Raw genomic sequence first — 21,307 nt, forward strand, 5'->3', positions numbered from 1 at the left:
GGACATAGTCTTCGGGAGACCTTAACGAGAATGTTGAGAAAATATTGACAGAAGTTTTGGACGTTGCTGCAAAGAGGATTTGGCCTTCGGGAGGCCTTAACGAGGAAGTTGAGAAAATATTGACAGAGGTTTTGGACCCGTTGCAGCAATTCATCTTCAAAGCAAGCCGAAGTATTTAGCTTTTTCCAAAGATTTATGTATTTTGCCGAGGATTGGGATTTATCACGATTGAATGTTGAATTGCTTGCAACAAAATAGAATCCTGCAACGCATATAAAGTGTCTATCAGCATTTTCATTAGTTTAATGGTGATATTGTCTCCAAAATCCCATGATGCATGACCTTTCAACAAATATTTTGGTTGTGATAACCAAAATAGATGGAAGGTCAAAATGGAGTCTAACTACTACTTTAAGGGAGGTTTGCCTCTGATAGTTGGTCACCGTTGCTCAGGGTATGCTAGAATGCTGCTGTCAATAATTTCTGTTGTATTGCACAAGGAGCAATGAAATATTCTTTATCCTATGTAACAAGATTCAATCAAGCATGCTTGGATGCTAGTATAGCATTCTTCGGCTTGTGTCAACATTAAATCACAAATTTATTATATGTTTAAATCAAAACTGCTGGTGTATGACGATATTTCACTGCTCTGTACATGAAGAGGAGTTTTGATAACATAGTGTTCGGCCTAATAACGTACCTTTTTAATCGTAAACAAATGTCATCCAACAGAAAAAATGAAAGCTTCCTGAGTATGCCAGTTATTTGATCCTTTATTATAAACGTGATACATAGGCTTACATATATACTCCAGGTTTTGACATTCTGTAATACAAATCGATTTTACAAATACTAGTCATGTTCAAGCATTCTGGGTATACCCTAAACCCCCCAATTTTTAGCAATAAATAAAATTGCATCGTAAAAAATCTGAATATAAACAGATTAAAAAATGTAGGGCTAATGAGTTTTGTTTCTCTAAGACTGATAAAAGTACATAACCGTTATAGACTTTTTTAACACCCTGATACCACTGAGATAGTTCGCCTTACCCTATATTTCATCACTAACAAGCAGGCTAATAATTTTGTGAGAAGTGTAGAACTGTTGCTCCATGTTAATACCAAGATGGTTCGCATTAATTTATACTAACAGGACTTGTAACTCAACGTAAGCAATGTTCTTCGCTTGCTCCTAGGTTTACTACATCTCGTAATACTTGATACTCGTACGCTGCGTTGTTGCCATACTACTAGTGTTTGTCGTAAACTGTACATTAACTACTTTGACCAGAAATGTTTGATTTTTAATTATTAACGAACTTGAATAGTAAACCTATCAATGATGTTTTGTTAGTTATTTTAATTTACTGTATTGTTACACTTTCCTATTCAGTGGAAAAAAAGTTTTGGATAATGAATTAAAATACTACGTGTAAAAAAATAAACAACGCAGCATGACCAAAAATATGGAACGAAAATTAAAAGGTAAAAAATTCAATACTATTATGTAAAAAACAGTGACGAAGCACTTAAATAAAACATGTAAACATTGATGTTCTGTACTTATAAATATTTACGGACCGAGCTTTACTGAAGAAAATCACATTACTAGTTTAAAAGCAAAGAAAAGTCAGAGGTATCTAAAACAATCTATAAACAATCAACAGTATTGAAAAAAAGGGAAAAAATAGGAGAAATTATTACTATTATTTTGTAATTTATGAGAGTATTATTAGTTCTCTTTGTATTTATGATTTCCAAAGTAAAACTATAATATTACACTTTAAAAATTGCAATTTAATTGTCTAGTGAACAAGGATTTACTTTGACTTAAAATACATCCAAATCATTTTAGTTTACATGTAATTTTCCCTTACATATAAAAGATCCTAGGTTCTGGTTTGAGGAAAAAATATTAACCAATCAAACAAAGAATAATTCAATACCTTACCCACAACATAAAAATCGATCATCATACCCTAAGACTCTTTGGGAAAGATATTTAAGACGTGGGATTTTTTATAGCAGAAGCAAACTGAGTGGGGCAGTGTTTAGGGGAAAATTTAGATATTTTTTTACTTAAGCATAGATAACCTTTTAAAGGTATCTAGACTTTAACACTGCTTTATTCTGTTCTTGAATTGTATCTACTAAAATAAGTGAAAAACGTTGTTTGATTTGCACACATTAATTATTTTACAATATACAGTGCTGGCCAAATTATTAGACTAAAACTCATTTTTATAGTTATTTGGTTTTTTTTTTTCAGCCAAAAAACTATTTTATTACTGGTTAAAGTACATATTCTTATTTGTGTGTTATTTTTAAATATTATAAGCTAAAAATTCTGTTTTTTTATTTTCACAGGTGGTAGCCCTGAATTATTTCTTTATTTTTGCTGTTTTTACACCAAAGAGCTGCATTACCTATATCTGATTTTAGTATCTATCTATCTATCTATCTATCTATATATTAATAGGCAAGCATGTTTCTTTAAAACCTTTTTTCTCAGCTCGTGTTCATCGTAGAGAAAATCTACGCATACCGTTAGAAAACTATTTTCCTGTAGGTGTGCAGAATCCCTTTATAAATTTAAATAGGCTCAAAGATAAGCACAAAAAATGAGTTAAAAAATTTGAAAATATTAACATGGCTCTTATGCGTTGCCATGCTGGTAACGAAATAACAACGAAATATAAACCGAAAACCAAAACAAATGTAATGGAAGAAACTCAAATCACATGTTTTATTTACAGTGTGGGGTGAAAATAGATAAGTGAGTACATTACGTATTTTTGGTCGAGTTTCGACCACTGGACGACCTCTCGTCTATATATTAATAGGCAAGCATGTTTCTTTAAAACCTTTTTTCTCAGCTCGTGTGCATCGCAGGGAAAATCTACGCATACTGTTGGAAAGATATTTTCCTGTAGATGTGCAGAATGCTTTTAAAAATTAAAATAGGCTAACAAATAAGAACAAAAAATTAATTTGAAAACTTCAAAAAATTAACATGGACCATATGGGTTGCCATGATGGTGACGAAATAACAACAAAATGTAAACAGAAAATCAAAACAAATGGAAGAAATTCCAATCACATGTTTTATTTACAGTGTGGGGAGAAAATAGAGAAGTCTGTACATTAATTATTTTTGGTCGAGTTTCGACCACAGGACGACCACTAGTATATTTTAAATGTGATCAACAAATTTTAGCTTCATTAGGCCTTTTTATTACCTTATTATGTTATTATTAAAATAAGTTTAAAGTAATTAGATGAATAAATTATAAGAATACAGGTATTTTTAAGTAAATATTTTATTGAATACAAAAAAGACTCATTGATGATCAGCAAAGTGAAAATCTAATATTTTGTATGCATCCCCTTGTTCTTGATCAGCATTTTAAGTCTTTTTGGCATACTTTTTACAAGGTTTACACAAGCACTTTTTATTTCTTCATCGTGATGCCACACCCGGATGAGCTCCTCGATCAGTTGCTGCTTTGTTGTTATTTTGGTTTTTTGGAGTCGCCGCTTGACGATAGCCCATCGATTTTCTATAGGGTTCATGTCTGGGCTGTTTCCAGGCCAGGGTAAAACACTGATATCTTCTTTCTTCAAAAAATCCTTTACACTTTTAGCTTGATGGCATGGAGCTCCATCGTGCATGAAAATGTATTCTCCGCTTGGATACCAGTCATGAACCTGCGGTAGCAGCCTGTGTTTTAACACATTCAGGTATTGGTCTTGTCTCATGGTTTTTTCTACAATGTAGAGCCTTCCAGGTCCATGCACAGACATGACACTCCATACCATAATGCTCGTAGGGTGTTTTACGGTTTGTTTTATGCAATCAGGGTGGAAAGCCTTATCGGATCTTCTGCGTACGAACTGCGAGCTTTCATCTGATATTTGGAAAACCGATTCATCGGAGAAGCAAACCTACAAAAACAGTATATTTAGGTATATACTAGCTCAATCAAGAGTTATTCATATCCTAAATTCAGTTGAAGGTTGGTTATGACAAGATGAACCAACTTTTAAAAACTGTTATTGAGTAAAAGTATGAAGTTCATTCTTAGGGTAGGCCTATAACATACAATAGAAGGGGAGGTAGGCTACATTAAAACAAAATTTAAGCCTAATATCTTAAAAACAACTCATATTTACCTTGTTCCAATCATCATCAGTTAGTTGAAGTCCTTTTGCCCATTCCAATCGTTTCTTTGCCATTGTCGGTGTAATCTTTTGTTTCTTGGTGGGTCTACATGCGCGAAGACCTTGTTCATTTAATGTTCGCCTGATTGTTCTGGATGAAACATTCGTGCCATATTCTTTCAATTGGTCACTGAGAACCTTGCTAGTTAATTTTCGATTCTTCAAAGTCAAGTTTCTCACCTTTCTGGCCATTCTAGGGCTCAGCGCTTTCTTCCGGCCACATTTTCCAACACGAGCAGGAATGTAATCACTATTGATATCAAGTTTTTTCTTAATTCTACTCACCGACTTTTGTGAAATATTTAATCTGTATGCTATTTCAGTCTGTGTATAGCGTTTTTCCTCTAAAAGAACCTTGGTCAAAGCACGTTTCCTTGGTGAAAGGTCTGATTTTTTACCCATTTCCAAAAAAAGTTATAAAAGGGAAAAGGATAAACAATAAATAATTTAAACTTCTTAAAAACTACATTAACTTACTTTAATGATAAAAGAACACAGTAATCAAAAGAATTACCAATCCTAAAACACGGCAGCCACGTGAAAATTGAACTATAAACAGAATGAGGTTATACAGCTGATAGGCATAAAAACACAGGGAACAATAAAAACTGGCAGGGGTGCCAACTGCAAAATTAAATAATGAAGTTTCCAGCTTATACTATACTTAAGTAACATACAAAAGACATTTTATACTTAAATAGGCAATACAATAATTTTTTATGCAATTTTTATGTACGAAAAATATAAAAAAACACGAAAAAAATGCATTAGTCTAATAATTTGGCCAGCACTGTATTTAGGAAGAAGGTCATTTTACTTTAATTAAGTGGATAAGTGGACAGTGACAGATGAATAAGCTGAAATAAACCATTAATTAAGTGGAAAATAAACCCAAAAAGCTATATCTGGAATTAAAACAGATGACCGTTATAAAGTTCCGTTCTATTATTCATGTAGATAGTTTCCAACTTTTCTGTTTAATGTAACCTGCTCTTTAACATTTCTAAAGTTTTCATAACTTCCTGTAATTGTAATTCATTTACTTTTTTGAAAATAATTTTATGGTGATGCTTTTTATTCCCGATTTTTGTTAGATTATTATCAACATCAGCCCTTTAATTGAAGAGATTTTAAAGTTCATGAGTAAAATAAACTTTTATGACACACAAAATAAAATTCAATAAAGTTTTTAGTTTTATCCATAAGTGAAAATGGAGTTTTGAAACACGTTTATAGGTCCGTGGTTATTTAATGTTAACAATCACAATTTCTTGTACATTTGCATGTGGCAAGTTTATATAATTTTCGTTATTGCCTAATTAGACATGGCGTATCAATAAGATTAGCTTTTATGACAAAAATAGGTGTATTTATTATTCATAACTCTATTTGTAAGCATTTGTTTAACCCAACAAACACATTTTTTTGTATTTATTATTCATAACTCTATTTGTAAGCATTTGTTTAACCCAACATAAACAAATTTTTTTGTATTTATTATCCATAATTCTATTTGTAAGCATTTGTTTAACCCAACATAAACACATTTTTTTGTATGTATTATTCATAACTCCATTTTTAAGCATTTGTTTAACCCAACAAAAACACATTTTTTGTATTTATTATCCATAACAAGTTGTAAGCATTTGTTTAACCCAACGTAAACATTTTCTTTTCGTATTTATTATTCATAACTCTATTTGTAAGCATTTGTTTAACCCAACATTTACACATTTTTTAAAGGAAAGAATGCCTTAGTGCGGGAGTCTCTGAACCTAAAGCTTATAACTTATTCTAAATACAAACAACGAAAACACTAATGGTCGAGTGGTTTTAGCATGGTACGTCAGGGTTTAATTTGGTCGACATAATTTGAACCGCAAAAAGCTTTTAAGCTAAATATTAAAATAGGTTAGTATACTTAATAATTAAATTGTTTCATAAATATTTTATATAATATAAATCAGCCAATATATTTTACTTAGTTGACAAATATTTTTTTTTAATGATTTTAGGTACTTTTATACCTTTCACAAATAACGAAGTATGTTAACCATTTTGTAAACATAGAAAACCACATGAAAACCCATAGATTTAAAACTATGTAATCATGACTTATTTATTTCAAAAGAGTTACATTAATAACTCATGTTTTTAAGTAAAACCTTCTATCATATTGATCTATCATCTATACTATTATATAAAAATCTAATGGTGTCTGTCTGTATGTGTATTACGAATAGGTGCAAAAACTACTGAACCAACTGGGCTTAAATTATACAAAAATAGAGCTACCATATACCAAGGACCATTATAGGACTATTCACATTTCGATACTGACCGTAGGCTTTGCCCCTTTGGCTTTAAAAGTTCTGAGGTGAACATTTTAAAAGTAAATATTGATTGGTCTCCATGGCTGTGATAAGAAAACTAACAATGTTTGTTTACAGTTGCTTTGACATTTAAATGTAAACAAGAAGAACTGCTAAACTGAATATTTCACAGCTTCAGACAGCTGATACAAAGAAATTAAATATAATATTTTCCATAACTATGAGGTAGGTTTATTTTAATCTAACCTTTTATCATGGATTATTTATTCTAAAACTATGTCAATAACTATAGAAAAAAATGCTATAACCGTTGCTGTATTAACTCCGGCTCTGCTTTGGATTTTTTAAAGCGTCTAAGTTATGAAAATAATGTTATTGTTGTGAGTGAAGAAACTGAAGATGGAAGGAATTGTGATTTAAGATAAAAAAAGTTAAATTTAAAAAAATGTTCATTTCAATTTAATAGTTAGTATTTTTGCAACTTCAAAATTGAAATTTAAAATGTCAATAATAAATTAAAAGATATGTAAGATGAAGGTAAATCATGTATGTCAATGTTTTATTCGAAGATTTGGTGAGTTTTTCTCATATCAGCCTTCACAAGATTTAAAATTAATCAAAACCAAAATGGTGGTATCCACTAAGTTAGCAGATTTAAAGGCGAACGTTTCTATTAAGGCTATAAAAGTAAAATTTTGTTTCTAAAAGCGTTGGCGGATGTGTAACTATTATCTAACAAAAAACCACTAAGTGGTAACACTTCCCCCGCCAAGTCAGCAACCCAAAAAAGACAATAAATCACCACTTTTCCGCCAAGTAAAACAATGTAATGTATGTAAGTTTGGCAACTTGGCGGCAGACTTTTGCTTGTTTTTTTTTTCATTAAAGTTACGTTGGTGGATAATTTCACAAATCAACTTCTCTAATTAATTAGTCCAACTAAGTATAATAATTTCGAGGTAATCAGTAAATATAAAACCATCACTATTATGATTTTATGAAATGTGACACAAATAAGGTCAAATTTTGTAAAATAAGTTCTCATCTAGCAATGTACTATTGGGAGAGATACTTGCTCAATGAAACTAATTTTATGGTATTTTTTAAAGTGATCAAGCAAAAGTCTGCCGCCAAGTGGCCAAACTTACATACATTACATTGTTTTACTTGGCGGAAAAGTGGTGATTTATTGTCTTTTTTGGGTTGCTGACTTGGCGGGGGAAGTGTTACCACTTAGTGGTTTTTTGTTAGATTGTATTTATTTTTGTAGAAAATTAACAGTTAAAATAAAAATCCTCTTTTCTCTTATATATAGACCAGGGCACAACTACACATAAAATGCATTGGTGTTACATAAGTGTTCCGATAATTAAACCCGTATATCTAAAGACTAGTGTAAATTGAGCCCTTATTAGAGAAGTAAAAATGTAATCAAACAGATTAGGTTTGTTAGAAATAGCATAAGGCAAAACAAATATTGAAAAACTCATTTTTATCCTAAATTTACATACCACTTTTTACATTCACTTTTTTGCTTGTTTAACATACGTAGACGGATTTTCCCGATTGTTTTATTTGTTTTAGTGTATCAAAACATAAAACTAACCTTATTTAGTTAAATAAATTTTGGCAATATTATGAAGAAACAATGTTAAAACTAACCTTAGTACTAGTACTAAGTTTCAAGTTCCTAGGTTTCATATGTTTTGATAAGTAGTATTAAACTGTTAAAAATGACGAGCTGCTGTACCAGTGTACCATCGGTACACTGCATTTTTCAATGGAAAGTATCGGGGAATATCACTGCTCTAAGTAATTTTATATAGTAAGTAGCTCAAATCATTCGGTATACCTGAAAAAAATACTTTATAAAAGTTTTAAAATAATTTTTCAGCTGATCCTATGAATTTCTCTAACATTTTAAATTAATTGAGATTTAATCGCAGCTGATCCTTCTTTTGTTTTGATTTTAATCCCATGTTATTTAAATGGGCCAAAATCGTACTTTGAGGGCTTGCCAAGGGTTTATGGGTCAACGCACCGACTTGTGACCCTCAAAAGGCACATCTACACGCTAAGGGCTTTCAAACAACATAAAAAACATTAAAATTGAGCCAGTGGTTTGGGCTGTAGGTCCGTCAACATTTAAGGAGAAGAAGGAGAACACGGAAAATTTGTGAATTTTCAAACTAGTTTTTCTTGGCTCAAACACGACCTTTTTTTAAATTCTTTTTTTTATTTTGCCAAGAATGATTGCCCCTATCCAGTGGATGAACAATTATTTTAATAGCTTTTGTTTCTTCAGAGCTATAGACGAGTAAAAAAGCCACTTTGTCACGTCATGTATATATACACTGCAGCAGCTGTGTACCGCTGGGGGACTTGGCGGGGCGGAACGCTGCCGCGTTCCTTAATATTCAACAGGTGTAAAGATTAAAATGTTTCTATTTTGTGTTCTCTTCCCGTTGCAAAGCACGGGTACAACAGCTAGTAGATTGATAATAACCAAGTGAAATGCTAACACTTTTGCAAAGTTTAAAATAGGATGTCATCTTTTTTATTGAAAGCAAACCATATTTACTGTGCATATTCATCAAAATTATGTTAAGTTAAACTTGTGTTACTATAAAAGTTAAAATTATTGTATCCTCTTGTGCGTTGACTATATGGCTACTTAGATAGAATATACGTTTTTGTGTTGTTTTTTTAATCGTTTAATTGATAATAACTTTTGAACAATGAAGTTACCTGGGATTGAATTTTCAAAGTTGTTTAAAAAATAAACAATAGTAGGCTATAGTATTTTTTGTAGGGTAGTTTTTTTCTAAGGACTTTTTCACTTTCATTCACATATTCTGGATGCAATCTTTTTGAATGCGTGATAGAATATACATGATGACATTTTAATAACTATGATGACAGAAACTTTTTTGTAATCAAAGCATTACACATCGTCAGCTTAAGTCTTTGATTCTCATGCCATGTATCTCGACTTTGGTCTTGTACAGGGAAAAAAGATGATATATTTGTATTAATTTTCTAACTATCTGATAGATTATCTTTAATCTATTGTTAATTTATCATCGTAATCAAATCACCAATCAAAGACTATTAAATTTTAGTAACAGTAAAAATACGTTTTACAATCAAGACTTTGTGTTAATCATCAATTATCTGTCGGTTATAGTTTTTTTGGGCAACAGACCCGCATTAACACAATACTAAAAGGGAATATATAGCTCAATATACATTTCCTTAAGTCTTGGTAAGGACCCCTTCGTTTCAATACCATTAAAATTGAGAAAACGAATATATTAAGAATATTATCATTCTCTACCCCTGTAATTTGTGTTCTTCTTTCAGGAGCCTAAAAGTTTAATAGCTCTGCACTTAATTACTCTTACTCCTGGCCATAGCCTACTGGCCATTGAAATTTAAGGCAGTCTTAGGCCTCGCCTTATGTGCCTCCAGGATCCTCTTTCTTCTGCCAGCTCCAGGTCTGCTCCCATACTCTTTTAAGTCCTTCGTAACCTCCATCACATCCAATGGTCTCCTGCCCTCCGAAGTACCTCTTACTTGCTTTACCATCTCTCTCTCTCTCTCTCTCTCTCTCTCTCTCTCTCTCTCTCTCTCTCTCTCTCTCACACACACCTCTGTGTTGAATGTGGTTCAACCACCTCAACCTTCTACTCTTTGTCACTCCCACAATAGTATTTATGGTAGGAGAGGATTTTATGGAGAATTGAAATGAAATTGAAAATTTTAATTTATATGTGAGTGTGATTGTATTTGTGATTAGTTGGGTACATGTGAGTGAGAGAGTTAATGTTAGTTGAGGGTTGGTGTTTGTTATTGTAATAGAAAGTGAGAATGAAAGAGAAATGGTGTAAGAAGAGGGGTATTGAAAGAGTGAGAGAGAATGAAAGAGAAAATGTGGGATGAAGAGGGTTTTGAAAGAGAGAGAGATCTCTTTCTCTTGATCTGGTTCCCTATGTAATTTCCTCAACTCTACTTTTCTCATTCTTTACTATTCCCCGTCTTTTAATGGTCGGTTATAAGTTTTTTTGTGAAAGACCAAGTCTATAAACCCTATTGCACTACAGATTGCACTATGGTTATATGAATTATTATTTTCTGTCGTTATTTTACATACTGTAAATTTACAAATCGCTCAAAAGTTTGTTACCTTTTTCTGTTTGTATTTGATGGCCAACTTGAGCCTGTCCAAGGTCTGGCGCTCGCCGATCTCCCAAGGTTCTATGGACTCTGGGTCATAGTTGAGCATGATCTCCAGTTCGTTGCTGGTCCGAGCGTGGTCCAGGAGGGAAGTAGCGAACTCCTGAGTCTGCGCGCGCATTTCCTGCAAACAAATGTTAAATTGTATCAAGTAGTAAAATTTTGGGAGGATATTTTCAGGATTTTGGAGAAGAGATGTGATGAAAAGTTAATTTGCTATAAACGTTGAAGAAGACGAAGGAAAAGAAAAAGGATAAGGAGGAGGAAAAGACGTGGAAGAGTTTGTTTTCTTTTAAGATAATTTTCAAGAGTTCAAAATGTTTAAAGTTAATAAAATAGGTTGTATAGTTTCGTGAGGCTTTTTGAATAAAAATTGGAGATGTAGAAGAATATTGTAAATTCATTACATGGAACACAGTATTACAGTTTGCATTTAGTTTACGGATTAGAATTAATTCTTCTAACTTTTATGATAAAGTTTCGTAAATAAAGCTTAATGTTCACTGAGCTCCTTGTAAACTGTTATATTTTAAAACCTATTAAAGTTTTACAATATACATTCTTGACTCTAAAAAAATCCAGAAACTTCATCGATATTTGATTTTACACTCACATTTTGAACTGTTGGAGGGTAATTTATTAAACATACTCACTTTAAGATTAAAAATCCCTAATTAAGATCACTTTTTAGGTTTATTCTTTTACACTTTTTAAAACGTTAATTTAAAATACTATACCTAAAAAATCAAATAGACGTACCAAAACGATATCTGTATTCTGAAAGGATGCCAAATGCACAACTAAATATTATATTTGAAATATGATGAGAAGTCTACGTGCAGTATCTATAGTCAATAAAGTTTCCAACAAAATATTTAACCATCCTCATAAAACTGTAGATATTACATTCCTATTTAAAGATAGCGCAATTTTACTGTGCTAAATAACAGTTACGTTCTCAGCCATGACAAAGCAAGCCCTGCTACCTGTTACATGCTAAAGTAGAATGTATGGCCACATGTTCATCATAACAGAACAGCTGATATAGTGGTGCTATTGATCATTGGACCTCAACTGAATATTACACGTTCGCAAACTATGATGAATACGAGTATTTTTTGTACCGCATGTTGCTCTGTGTTTTATGGTTTGTGTTGAATACTTAAACCTGAACAATACTTTTATGTTTTTCCAATTTTGGTAGCCTATTCTATTTTTCTAGTCTTAAGGATTTATGCTTGTACAAGTTACCACGAGGTTAATACTTTTGATGTGAGACATTTAAAGAAAAGTTCTATAGAGACTGTTTCCTTCACCTATGGGGTCTCTTTTTCCTTCATAGATGGATAACTATACAGGTTAAAGTTGACTTCAATACACTAACAGCTAAAATCTATTGGTAAATGTTAGGATTTGAACCGGGCACCCTAGGGCTGAATTCCCGCACCCTAAACACCAGACAAGATACACAAGATGCCACAGATATACTTCTTTAATACTTTTTCTTTAATTTACACAAGATTCTTCTTTAAATATACAGGGAGTCTTAGAACAACCTGCACCAAAGAATAGTGGATTTTGGCTGGCATCCAAAAACAAAGTTTACCAATTTGGACATGAGCGAAAAGTGAGATGAGATTTTCTGATATGAGTTTAAATAATGTTTTAAGCCTATGTATTGTTCACTGTTTGTATGATGCAAGGAACTAATCAACTTTATTTTATTAGCGAATTTCCCTATAGGGAAGTAGCTATTACCGTAAGTCTCATGGTAAGACCTAGGCCCGGGACCGATTTACTTTTTCATTTTGATGTCTCAGAGGCCTTTTCCCATTTTTGACCCTAAAAACGCAAAATTTCACAATTTCTTTCTACACCATTTTGTAGAGCTTAAAAAACAAATAATTTAGTATATTGAAGCGTTATTATGCGCCTATTTGTTACGGATAAAATTGAAAAAATGTTTATTTTAAATTCCCATGTTATTCTTATGGAGAATAAGTCAACTGTTGTAGTTTGCTTATTTATGAACATATTTTGATAAAATTTGGAAAGTATATTAATTTCTTACTAAACTACAGTACCTTTTAACATTTTACATTAAAAAAAACTTTTTTACCCTCCCTGTTGCAGCAAACCTAAGTACTCATTAAACTAATTCTGTTTGAATAGGGAATAAATGTGATATTTTTAAGAAGACATTTTAGTGTAAGTCCAATCAGGCAAATGGAAATTTGCTAAGTCTGCAGGTTTGCTGCGGCGGGGGTATTTAACTGGCTGGGGCTCTTAACAGTCTTCTTCTGAAAATGTTGTATGTGTGGTTCGCCCCCTCTGGTATTTCGTCTTTCGGGAGTAACAAAAACAATCCCTTCATTGTCATTGCTATTGGTGGTTGGCTTCGATTCTACTCTCTCTTTTGTAAAACCTCCCTTTTCCCAGCCCTAGACTCTACTGGATTTTTTGTTGGAGGTTTTCGCACCAGGGAATCATTTAACCCTGGGTATAAAGCAAATGTTTTTTCACGTTTGTTTGTGTCATACTTCACTTCCCTCAAATACATATAGAATAATAAAGTGGAATACAAATCAATTAAAATATAAAAACATACATACCTCAATACAAATATAGACATTTCACATAATTAAAACATTACTACACATTCCACATCTTAAACCCACTATTGCATGTAACCCAACCTAGTCCATCAATGATTCAAGACAAAACAGCCTGAGGAGGAAACTGTGGCTTTACTAAACTATTTTATTTCTCCTGACCAACTTAGTAATTAGTTTTACTTGCGAAACTGCTACCGACACAGTGTGTAACTTAGCCTAACTGCTAATAATTTATCTTTGCTATAGTTTTGATATAAGAGCGGGACAGTGGCACTAAAGAATTTGAAGTGTAGTCAAGTTAAATAGTCTCAAGTGATTTTTTCGTCAGAGCTGAATTTCAACTACTCAAAAGTCCACGCCTTGGTTGGAAAATGACCGAAAGCGAATTGCCTTCCAAAATTGTTCTTACATCATACCACTATAAAAAAAAAAAAAACATCCATTACTGTTTAGACAAAGTATGTATTAAATACTGCTCTATTTTCCCATTAACAACTGTCGATATTGTTTTTAAATATACTACGTGGCATGGTGATATGCACAAAATAACCTTAGTAACGATTCGATGATGCCGGATTGACTGGAACTATCTTCTTTTACAAAATCAGCGGGAAAATCTTTAACTTATAAAAAGTAGAGAAGAACGAAATTATTTAGACATAACCTATACTAATTAAAACGAATTTGTCCTAAGTGATTGTGGTAAGCAAATACTCGTATAAATTTGAATTTCGCTCTGAAACTCAAAAAGACAATATTTTCTTTATAGCAAACATTGAAAACCTCCATCAATTACCCTTTGCTACAGTAAATCTGAGCTAAAACCTTTAGGATGAATCTTGTTTACAACTTAATTTGGCCGAACAAGTTTGTTTTCGAACTTTAAACGTTATGAAGCAATGTTTTCCAGCGAGAATCGACAATTATTAAGTTTTCTCTGTTACAACGAAGCATGGATGAAGCTGTAACTGAATACACTTTATTGAGAACTTTCCCAAGTGTCAATACAACTTTCGAAAATGAATCCTTGTTGAAAACTTTCAAAAAAGCTCTGATGGTGTGTAAAATGCAAATTGTAGCAAGCAGGAAATTTAAAATAGTTACTTAAGGGTTTAAGAAAGTGTTTGGAGAATTTCTTCCTCTGGAATTTCCTTAATGGTTAATTTAGGTAATATCCGGAATAACATTGCTTTTTGAAGTAGCTTAACGCTACAACTTATTGAATTAAAGATTATGTACATTTAGTCCTTGCCTTTGAAAAGGTCTAAAGGGTATGGTACTGAATTTAAGGTTTTCAAATACTTCATTCAAATATTAAATTCTTTAAACACACTATAGCGAAATTCTCTCATCCAGCACAAGCTATTGATTATAATTAGATAGTTTTATTTTGCTGAACTAGTATTTTAATAATAAGAAAAGAATAGTTAACAAAAACTAGCGGCACCGGACGGATGTAACATTTAAATTGTCTTCAGCTGATCCATAAAGATGACAAATCTACTTAGGGAATTTGTTAAATCCATGGTTTAATTGATTGACCATTATTTTAATCAGTTAACGATTAAAGGTTTACTACGCCTTTATATAGACTCTGATCTATGTTCTAAAATGTTGAAACTACACGGATTATTACCAAGTACAAATGTAAACACACAAACTGTACTAACCGCAATGGAAATAATCAACCAACTGTTAAATGGTTAGGTCTACTAACTCAACGAAGGGATTTAAGGATATAGATATGGCTTTCTCTAATAAAAGGCCACGATGTTGGTATGTGGAACCGTCGCGTCGGCCGACCAACTTTGTAATAACAGAAATACAAACTAGTAAACATAAACATTGCGCAATAACTACATTATGAATTAGTGCAACGCGGTGTTGCCACTTGCCGCAGCCTTGTATTAGACGAGGCCATGGTATAGGCCGATTTGTAAACTGGGGTCTTGGTCTATCTTAGTGTAAAATGTGACGAGAACTTTATAGGAATACTTCACTCACATTGTACTCCGCCCGGAACTCCGTCTCCATCTTGGAGAGTCTTCTCAGTTCCCAAGAGAGCTCGAAGGCGGTGAGGAGAGGATCACGGGAGGAGAGAGCGATGAGGGAAGGGGAGGTTAATGCTCTGTAAGCGTTGATCCTGGACTGCGAGTGACGTAGGGAGTCCTGCTCGCTGGAGACGACGCACTCGTCACAACCGCACCTGCAGACAAGAACATCTTTTGATGAGAGAACGGATTGATACCATTTTAAAAGAGTTTCATGGAGGAGAAAGTCAGGGGAAACATTATGGAAGTCAACAATTGTTGTTCTTGCGTGGTATTTGGAAGGTTTGAAAATGCACACACAATTAAGCAGTATAGTGTGAGTCTAACGAAGAGTTATGAAACCAATTTCGAGAGTGAGACTCATCATTGAAAACTTTATTGCTGTTTACTATCTTGACGACATTCTTAATTGTATTTTGAAAGCCTTTATGGCCGTTGCATCAATCGTATCATTCTTCTCCCCTTCTCTTATATTTGAATAATCAATAATGCACTGGGATGAAAATGTCGAATTGTAGAAGTTCGGGAAACTTTTATAAAGCTTAAATAATGGAAGAGGTTATGATACAACAGCCAAGTATAGAGATTTTCTTAACTATGTCGCTAAATTAGGCAATGCCTAAAGGAGATGTCTTACAGAAGTTGTGAAGATTCTCGGGAACCATATTTGGTAGAAAAGGGTTAAAAACTTTTTAATATATGAAAAAACTGCAATTCCGGGATGATTCTGAGAATTATAAACATGGACACTCTATTCGTGCCCTAGGATCTTACTTTTACATTGTAGGACTATTTATCGATTATACCACGAACAAATCTAAAATATATCAAGTCAGAGGGAAAGAAACGTCATGATTACCAATCTTATAAACACGCCAGACTATTTTTTTGTTCTAGCTAAAAAATATTAGGTTCAATATTTGTATGCAACCATTGTGTAATTTCCTTTTGATAAATGTGACGTGGAAAATATATGTTTATACTTTTCTAGTCATAAATTCAATTTTTGCCAAACCTGCAGCAAGACATTTCAAAATTAATGTCATTAAATGCATTCTCGTTTTCTACGAGGTAACCAACACTTATGAACCTCCCCTCCTCAAATCCTTCATGTCTTATAAGTTTTACTCCCACCAATCTCCCAGTCGTCTACTGACCTGACATCGTGCGGCATGGGCAGGGAGGCGCCTCTGTCCAGAAGGATCTTTAGGATCTCGTAGTTATTCATGTGAGCGGCGAGAACCAAAGGTGTTATGTCTGGAGTGAAGTTTGAAGTTGATCGGTCCACGGCTTCCCAGCTCTGAAGTACAAAACAAACTTCAGACAGTGATGAAGTTGGACACTCAAAGAGTATAAGGTGTTGCACGGAATTTAGAAACTTCACATACTGAATATGAATATTTAGTGGATGGTTGGGTAATGTTAGGGAATTTTTGAGAAACTAAGGAGTCAACTAAAGTAAGTTTCCCATGGTACAATGTTTTTTCCGGGAGTAGTAGGAAATTCTTTTTGTTAAGGAAAGCCTTAAGAAGCTATTGAAGTCGTCGGAATTGTTTATAAACGCATTGGTATATCTATATTTTTAGCTTAACAATGGCTAGGTTTTCGAGTGGATCGTCTAATGGTAAAACAAAATATATAGTAACGGGGACCCTTTGATATCGTTTTTCAACTTTAACAATCATTTTAAGAGTTGTGTAGATTCGGAGAGTTATCTTTTAGCTGTCTTAATTGGTTCGGCCTACCAAAATTAATAAGGTAGAACCATAGTTTATGTTCATAGCAGGATAGCCGTCATTTTAATTAAAATTATTAAAAATATTTAAGATGTTTCGCAAAAATAGGAAAGACAAGTATTTTAATTACGTTAAGAGATGATTAAATTAATGTCATGGTATTATTTAAAAATAAAACGAAACCTCTTTAGCTGCAAGTAATGAATTATTATACATTTTCACGACTTGCTGAGAATAATGTGTAACCATTCTTTACACAAATAAAATAATAAATAATTGTAATATCTTACTTTTTCAAACGATTCTTTACTGTTCACATTGAAACACCCTAGATTACTTAGTTATTTATTCGTAAAGGTTTTAAATTGATTTATATTAGGTTAAAGAAATCTATGTCCAAACTATTCACAATAATATATTTATATATCTTAAGTTTGTGACTATAATGCTGTAGTAATTTTTACGCCACACTACATTATTTTGACGAACTTCCCACGCAAGGATTTAGTCCAGAAAACAGCTGTTTGCCGCCAGCTTATTCAAATGGGGTTTCATTGCGTACTACTGTACTGCAATGAGTTTTACCGGACACCAATCAGCTGATTATACACTGTATTTAGATGGCAGTGAGTGGTTATAAACAAAAACATAACCTCTATATGACTAGTGATTGTTAGACTTTTAGTTGGTGGAAATATATAAGGATTTGTACGGATTTAGTAGTATGGCGTAAACTATCGTACGTAACTCGTCCAAAATGTGTGTACCGGACTCGTATGGTAGGTAATCCCGTACTCGACTTCGTCTCGCACGGGAACGACTACACTCGTCCGGTAAACACTTATTTTCAGGACTAGTAACGTAATATACTATTACACTCGTTGTGAGCTTATTCCATTCCAAAGGATCTCATTTTGGTTGTATTATTCACAATTTAAACTAATAACTGGACCAAAGGTATGACTAAATTAGGGAGAATAAATTCAATTATGAAATAGCATCCGTATGCCAGGAGCGTTGCATAAACTTCGTTATCCATTAAAAGTTTTCAAATATACAAACCGCAAACGAGTAGTGGCTATAGGGAAGTATTAAATGGTGTGGATTGTATGAAGTCGACATGCTGAATGTATACCCTTATATTTAAACAAAAACTTTTAATAACTAATACTATTACTCTGTCTGTTCAAACACAATAGGATAGTATTTTTCTTATGCGCCTTTATTGTCAATTTATGTTACTTCATATGAAACTCTGTGCAACTTCTTTGCCATAAGATAACTTTAAAATAATTTAATTAATAGTTAAGAAAATCTTTACACAGTGGTGTAACACATGTAAGCGGTGAAAACAGGAGGTTTATTACAAATATTTCATCGCACCTACCTTTTAATGAGAAAATTAAAATTTTTAGTACGTGTTTAAAGGTTTAAAATTGCTCAAAAATAAGCTTTTAATGTTGGACAGTTAAAAGAGATCAATACAAATCAATAACTCAACAAAAAACAAATCAATAAATAACAAATCAATAAATCAATAAGAGTGATGAATACAAATCAATACCCCCGCCGCAGCAAACCTGCAGACTAAGCGAATTTCCATTTGCCTGAATGGATTTACACTAAAATGTCTACTTAAAAATTTAACATTTATTTCCTAATTAAATAGAATAAGTTTAACAGGTACTTAGGTTTGCTGCATCAGGGAGGATAAAACTGCTTTTTTTGTAAAATGTTAATAGTTAGTAAGTAAGAAATAAAAACATTTTCCAAATTTGATCAAAATATGTTCATAAAAAAGCAAACTACAACAGTTTACTTGTTCTCCATAAGAATAACATGGGAATTTAAAATTTACATTTTTTTTTAATTTTCTCCGTAACCATTAGGCGCATAGTAACACTTCAATATACTAAATTATTTGTTTTTTTAAGCTCTACAAAATGGTTTGGAAAGAAATTGCTAAATTTTATGTTTTTTGGGTCAAAAATGGGAAAAATCTATTTTTACCCTATAAAACCCCCGTTCCCATGTCCGATTTTGCCGGTTCGCGAACTCGTTCGAATAAACGTATGTTTAAACGTTTGTACCTAAAGTCATTAAAATCAGATAATTTTTGCGCACGAGTTATCGTGCTAACGGACATATTACATGAGGCATACGGTAATACCTTATTCCCTATATGGGAAATTCGCTATATGGGTAGTGTTTTACGCAATCAAAGACATATAAAACTCACGTAAGGCTGTCCAGAGACGTGGATCCGTTCCTCCCATTCCAACAGGATCTCCACAGCTTCAACATACTCCTCCTTGATGGCGTGAAGTAAAGAGTCCTGAAACGGAACACGTATAAGGATAGACGATAAACGACTATGTATAGTAGGTCAGGGTGAGGTTGGCTATTAATTTGTATCATAAATTAGATAATATTAAATTAAAGTTTGTGTTATTCCGAACTTACAGCTCTTAATGTTTGACGATGTTAAAGAACAGACCAGCGTTTCAAAAATCAATCAATTATAAGTCTTGCCTTATCAACAATTATTATTACAGGTTTATTCATAACGTATGTAAGACAATACATACACCTATTTTGCCTTGTAAAGTTTGAGTAACACGAAAGGCTACTACCAATTTGACATATTACCCAATATGTCAACGTGGCCGACATTTTCTGGGTAGGTGGTGCGGAAACGAAGGCAAAGGTTCAGTGTTTATAAAACTTATTAGCTCTTGATCAACATAGAATACACCTTCTTTATTTTCTATCTGATTTCGCCTTTACAACCTTTCAGTATGACCTAGAGAAATGTTTGCTTATTTTATTTTATTTGAACGAACGAACTCGAATAGAAATCTTTTATGTTGTCTAATAAATTAGAAACTGAAGGTCCTATGTCTTAATAACTTAATAATTGTACTTGACGTTGGTTTTGGAATGATTGACATCAGATATTCTGTAAATTATTTTGTTTCGAGAAAAGCTCAAGCTCAAATTTAATGATAATACTGATTGGTATTGCTATTTGGGGAGTTCGTTTCATTTAAAACACATTTATAATTATGATAGGTATGTAATTTTGAAAATATTATTTAACCTTAAACACACAAATTCAAAACTAGCTTACAGTAAAAAGAGTTGCAAAAAAGCTCATATGTGACGTGAAATTAATGTTTCGAATGATTTACTATAACTCCATAAAGTCGCTAAGCAAATAATACTAACGTTTTAACTAATTCTTGTCTCTAAATAATTACAAAGATCTACAGGTCAATCATAACTACTAATTCTGAATGTTGTCTAGATTGAAGGAGCAATAGATAAAATGAAGTATGGCATTTACCGAGGAGGTCAAACAACAGCATAAACAAGTTCTAGAATGAAACCCGTAAGGGAAGGTAACCTATAGGAAGATTGGAAATACAATGTTGCCCGGGATAAGGACGGTAGAGAAAAAAGATATCAAAGGAGAAAAAATCTGCAGGTAATCGATATGTCTATATTTCTTATAGAAGAAATCTAAGAATAGACTTGACAAGGACGATGGAGAGAGAATGACGTCAGAGAAGAAAGAAAGACTAACAACAAAATAAAAAAATAAAAAAAAACATCTTAAGGAACAAAGAAAGACTAACAAAGGCAACAAAAAGCATTGCCGAATAGACGTAGAGTGGAACCAGAAGAGATCTTGGATGAGACGAATCCCATAAGAACATAGGAGAGGAGGATGGTTGGAAATATATATCACAGAATGTTCTTGAGAAAAGGTTAAGGCTATAGTGCAGAACAGGATGAAGTCAAATCTAGCATTCCACTTTCTTCTTGTAGACGAAGAAGTCTTAGAAACTTTCTGTTATGAAATAGAAGAGGTTGAACCAGAAAGGTAATGAATTAACAGCTGTTCAGTAAAAAAAAATGATTAAGCTACTACCTTTCTACTACTAAGCTCACCTTGACTTTGATGTTGTAGTCTAGCAGAAGCCTAATCAGGTCGATGTTTTCATTCTCAATGGCGGCGATCAGTGCTGATCTGTTCAGGGGATCCACACAGTTGATGTTTAGCAATTCAGGATGGTCTTTGTTCTCGTCCAGAAGTCTGCAAATAAG

General features: G+C 32.9%; 1 protein-coding gene across 2 annotated transcripts in view; it reads right to left on the reverse strand.

Moving 5' to 3' along the window:
- The window catches only part of LOC128986133 (transient receptor potential protein-like), a 60,143-nt gene that overhangs the window by 25,220 nt on the left and 13,616 nt on the right, over positions 1–21,307 (reverse strand). For both annotated transcript variants that reach the window (XM_054406293.1, XM_054406294.1), the window contains 5 exons: positions 21,152–21,296; positions 19,437–19,532; positions 16,619–16,761; positions 15,415–15,616; positions 10,746–10,919 (listed from right to left, as the gene is read on the reverse strand). In XM_054406293.1, coding sequence (XP_054262268.1) covers positions 10,746–10,919; positions 15,415–15,616; positions 16,619–16,761; positions 19,437–19,532; positions 21,152–21,296 — 760 coding nt within the window. The remainder of the gene's footprint in view (positions 1–10,745; positions 10,920–15,414; positions 15,617–16,618; positions 16,762–19,436; positions 19,533–21,151; positions 21,297–21,307) is intronic.

The sequence above is a fragment of the Macrosteles quadrilineatus genome, unplaced genomic scaffold (genome assembly GCF_028750875.1).
Source record: "Macrosteles quadrilineatus isolate MER2022 unplaced genomic scaffold, UCM_ALF_1.0 Scaffold_2__2_contigs__length_208266976, whole genome shotgun sequence".
NCBI lineage: Eukaryota > Metazoa > Arthropoda > Insecta > Hemiptera > Cicadellidae > Macrosteles > Macrosteles quadrilineatus.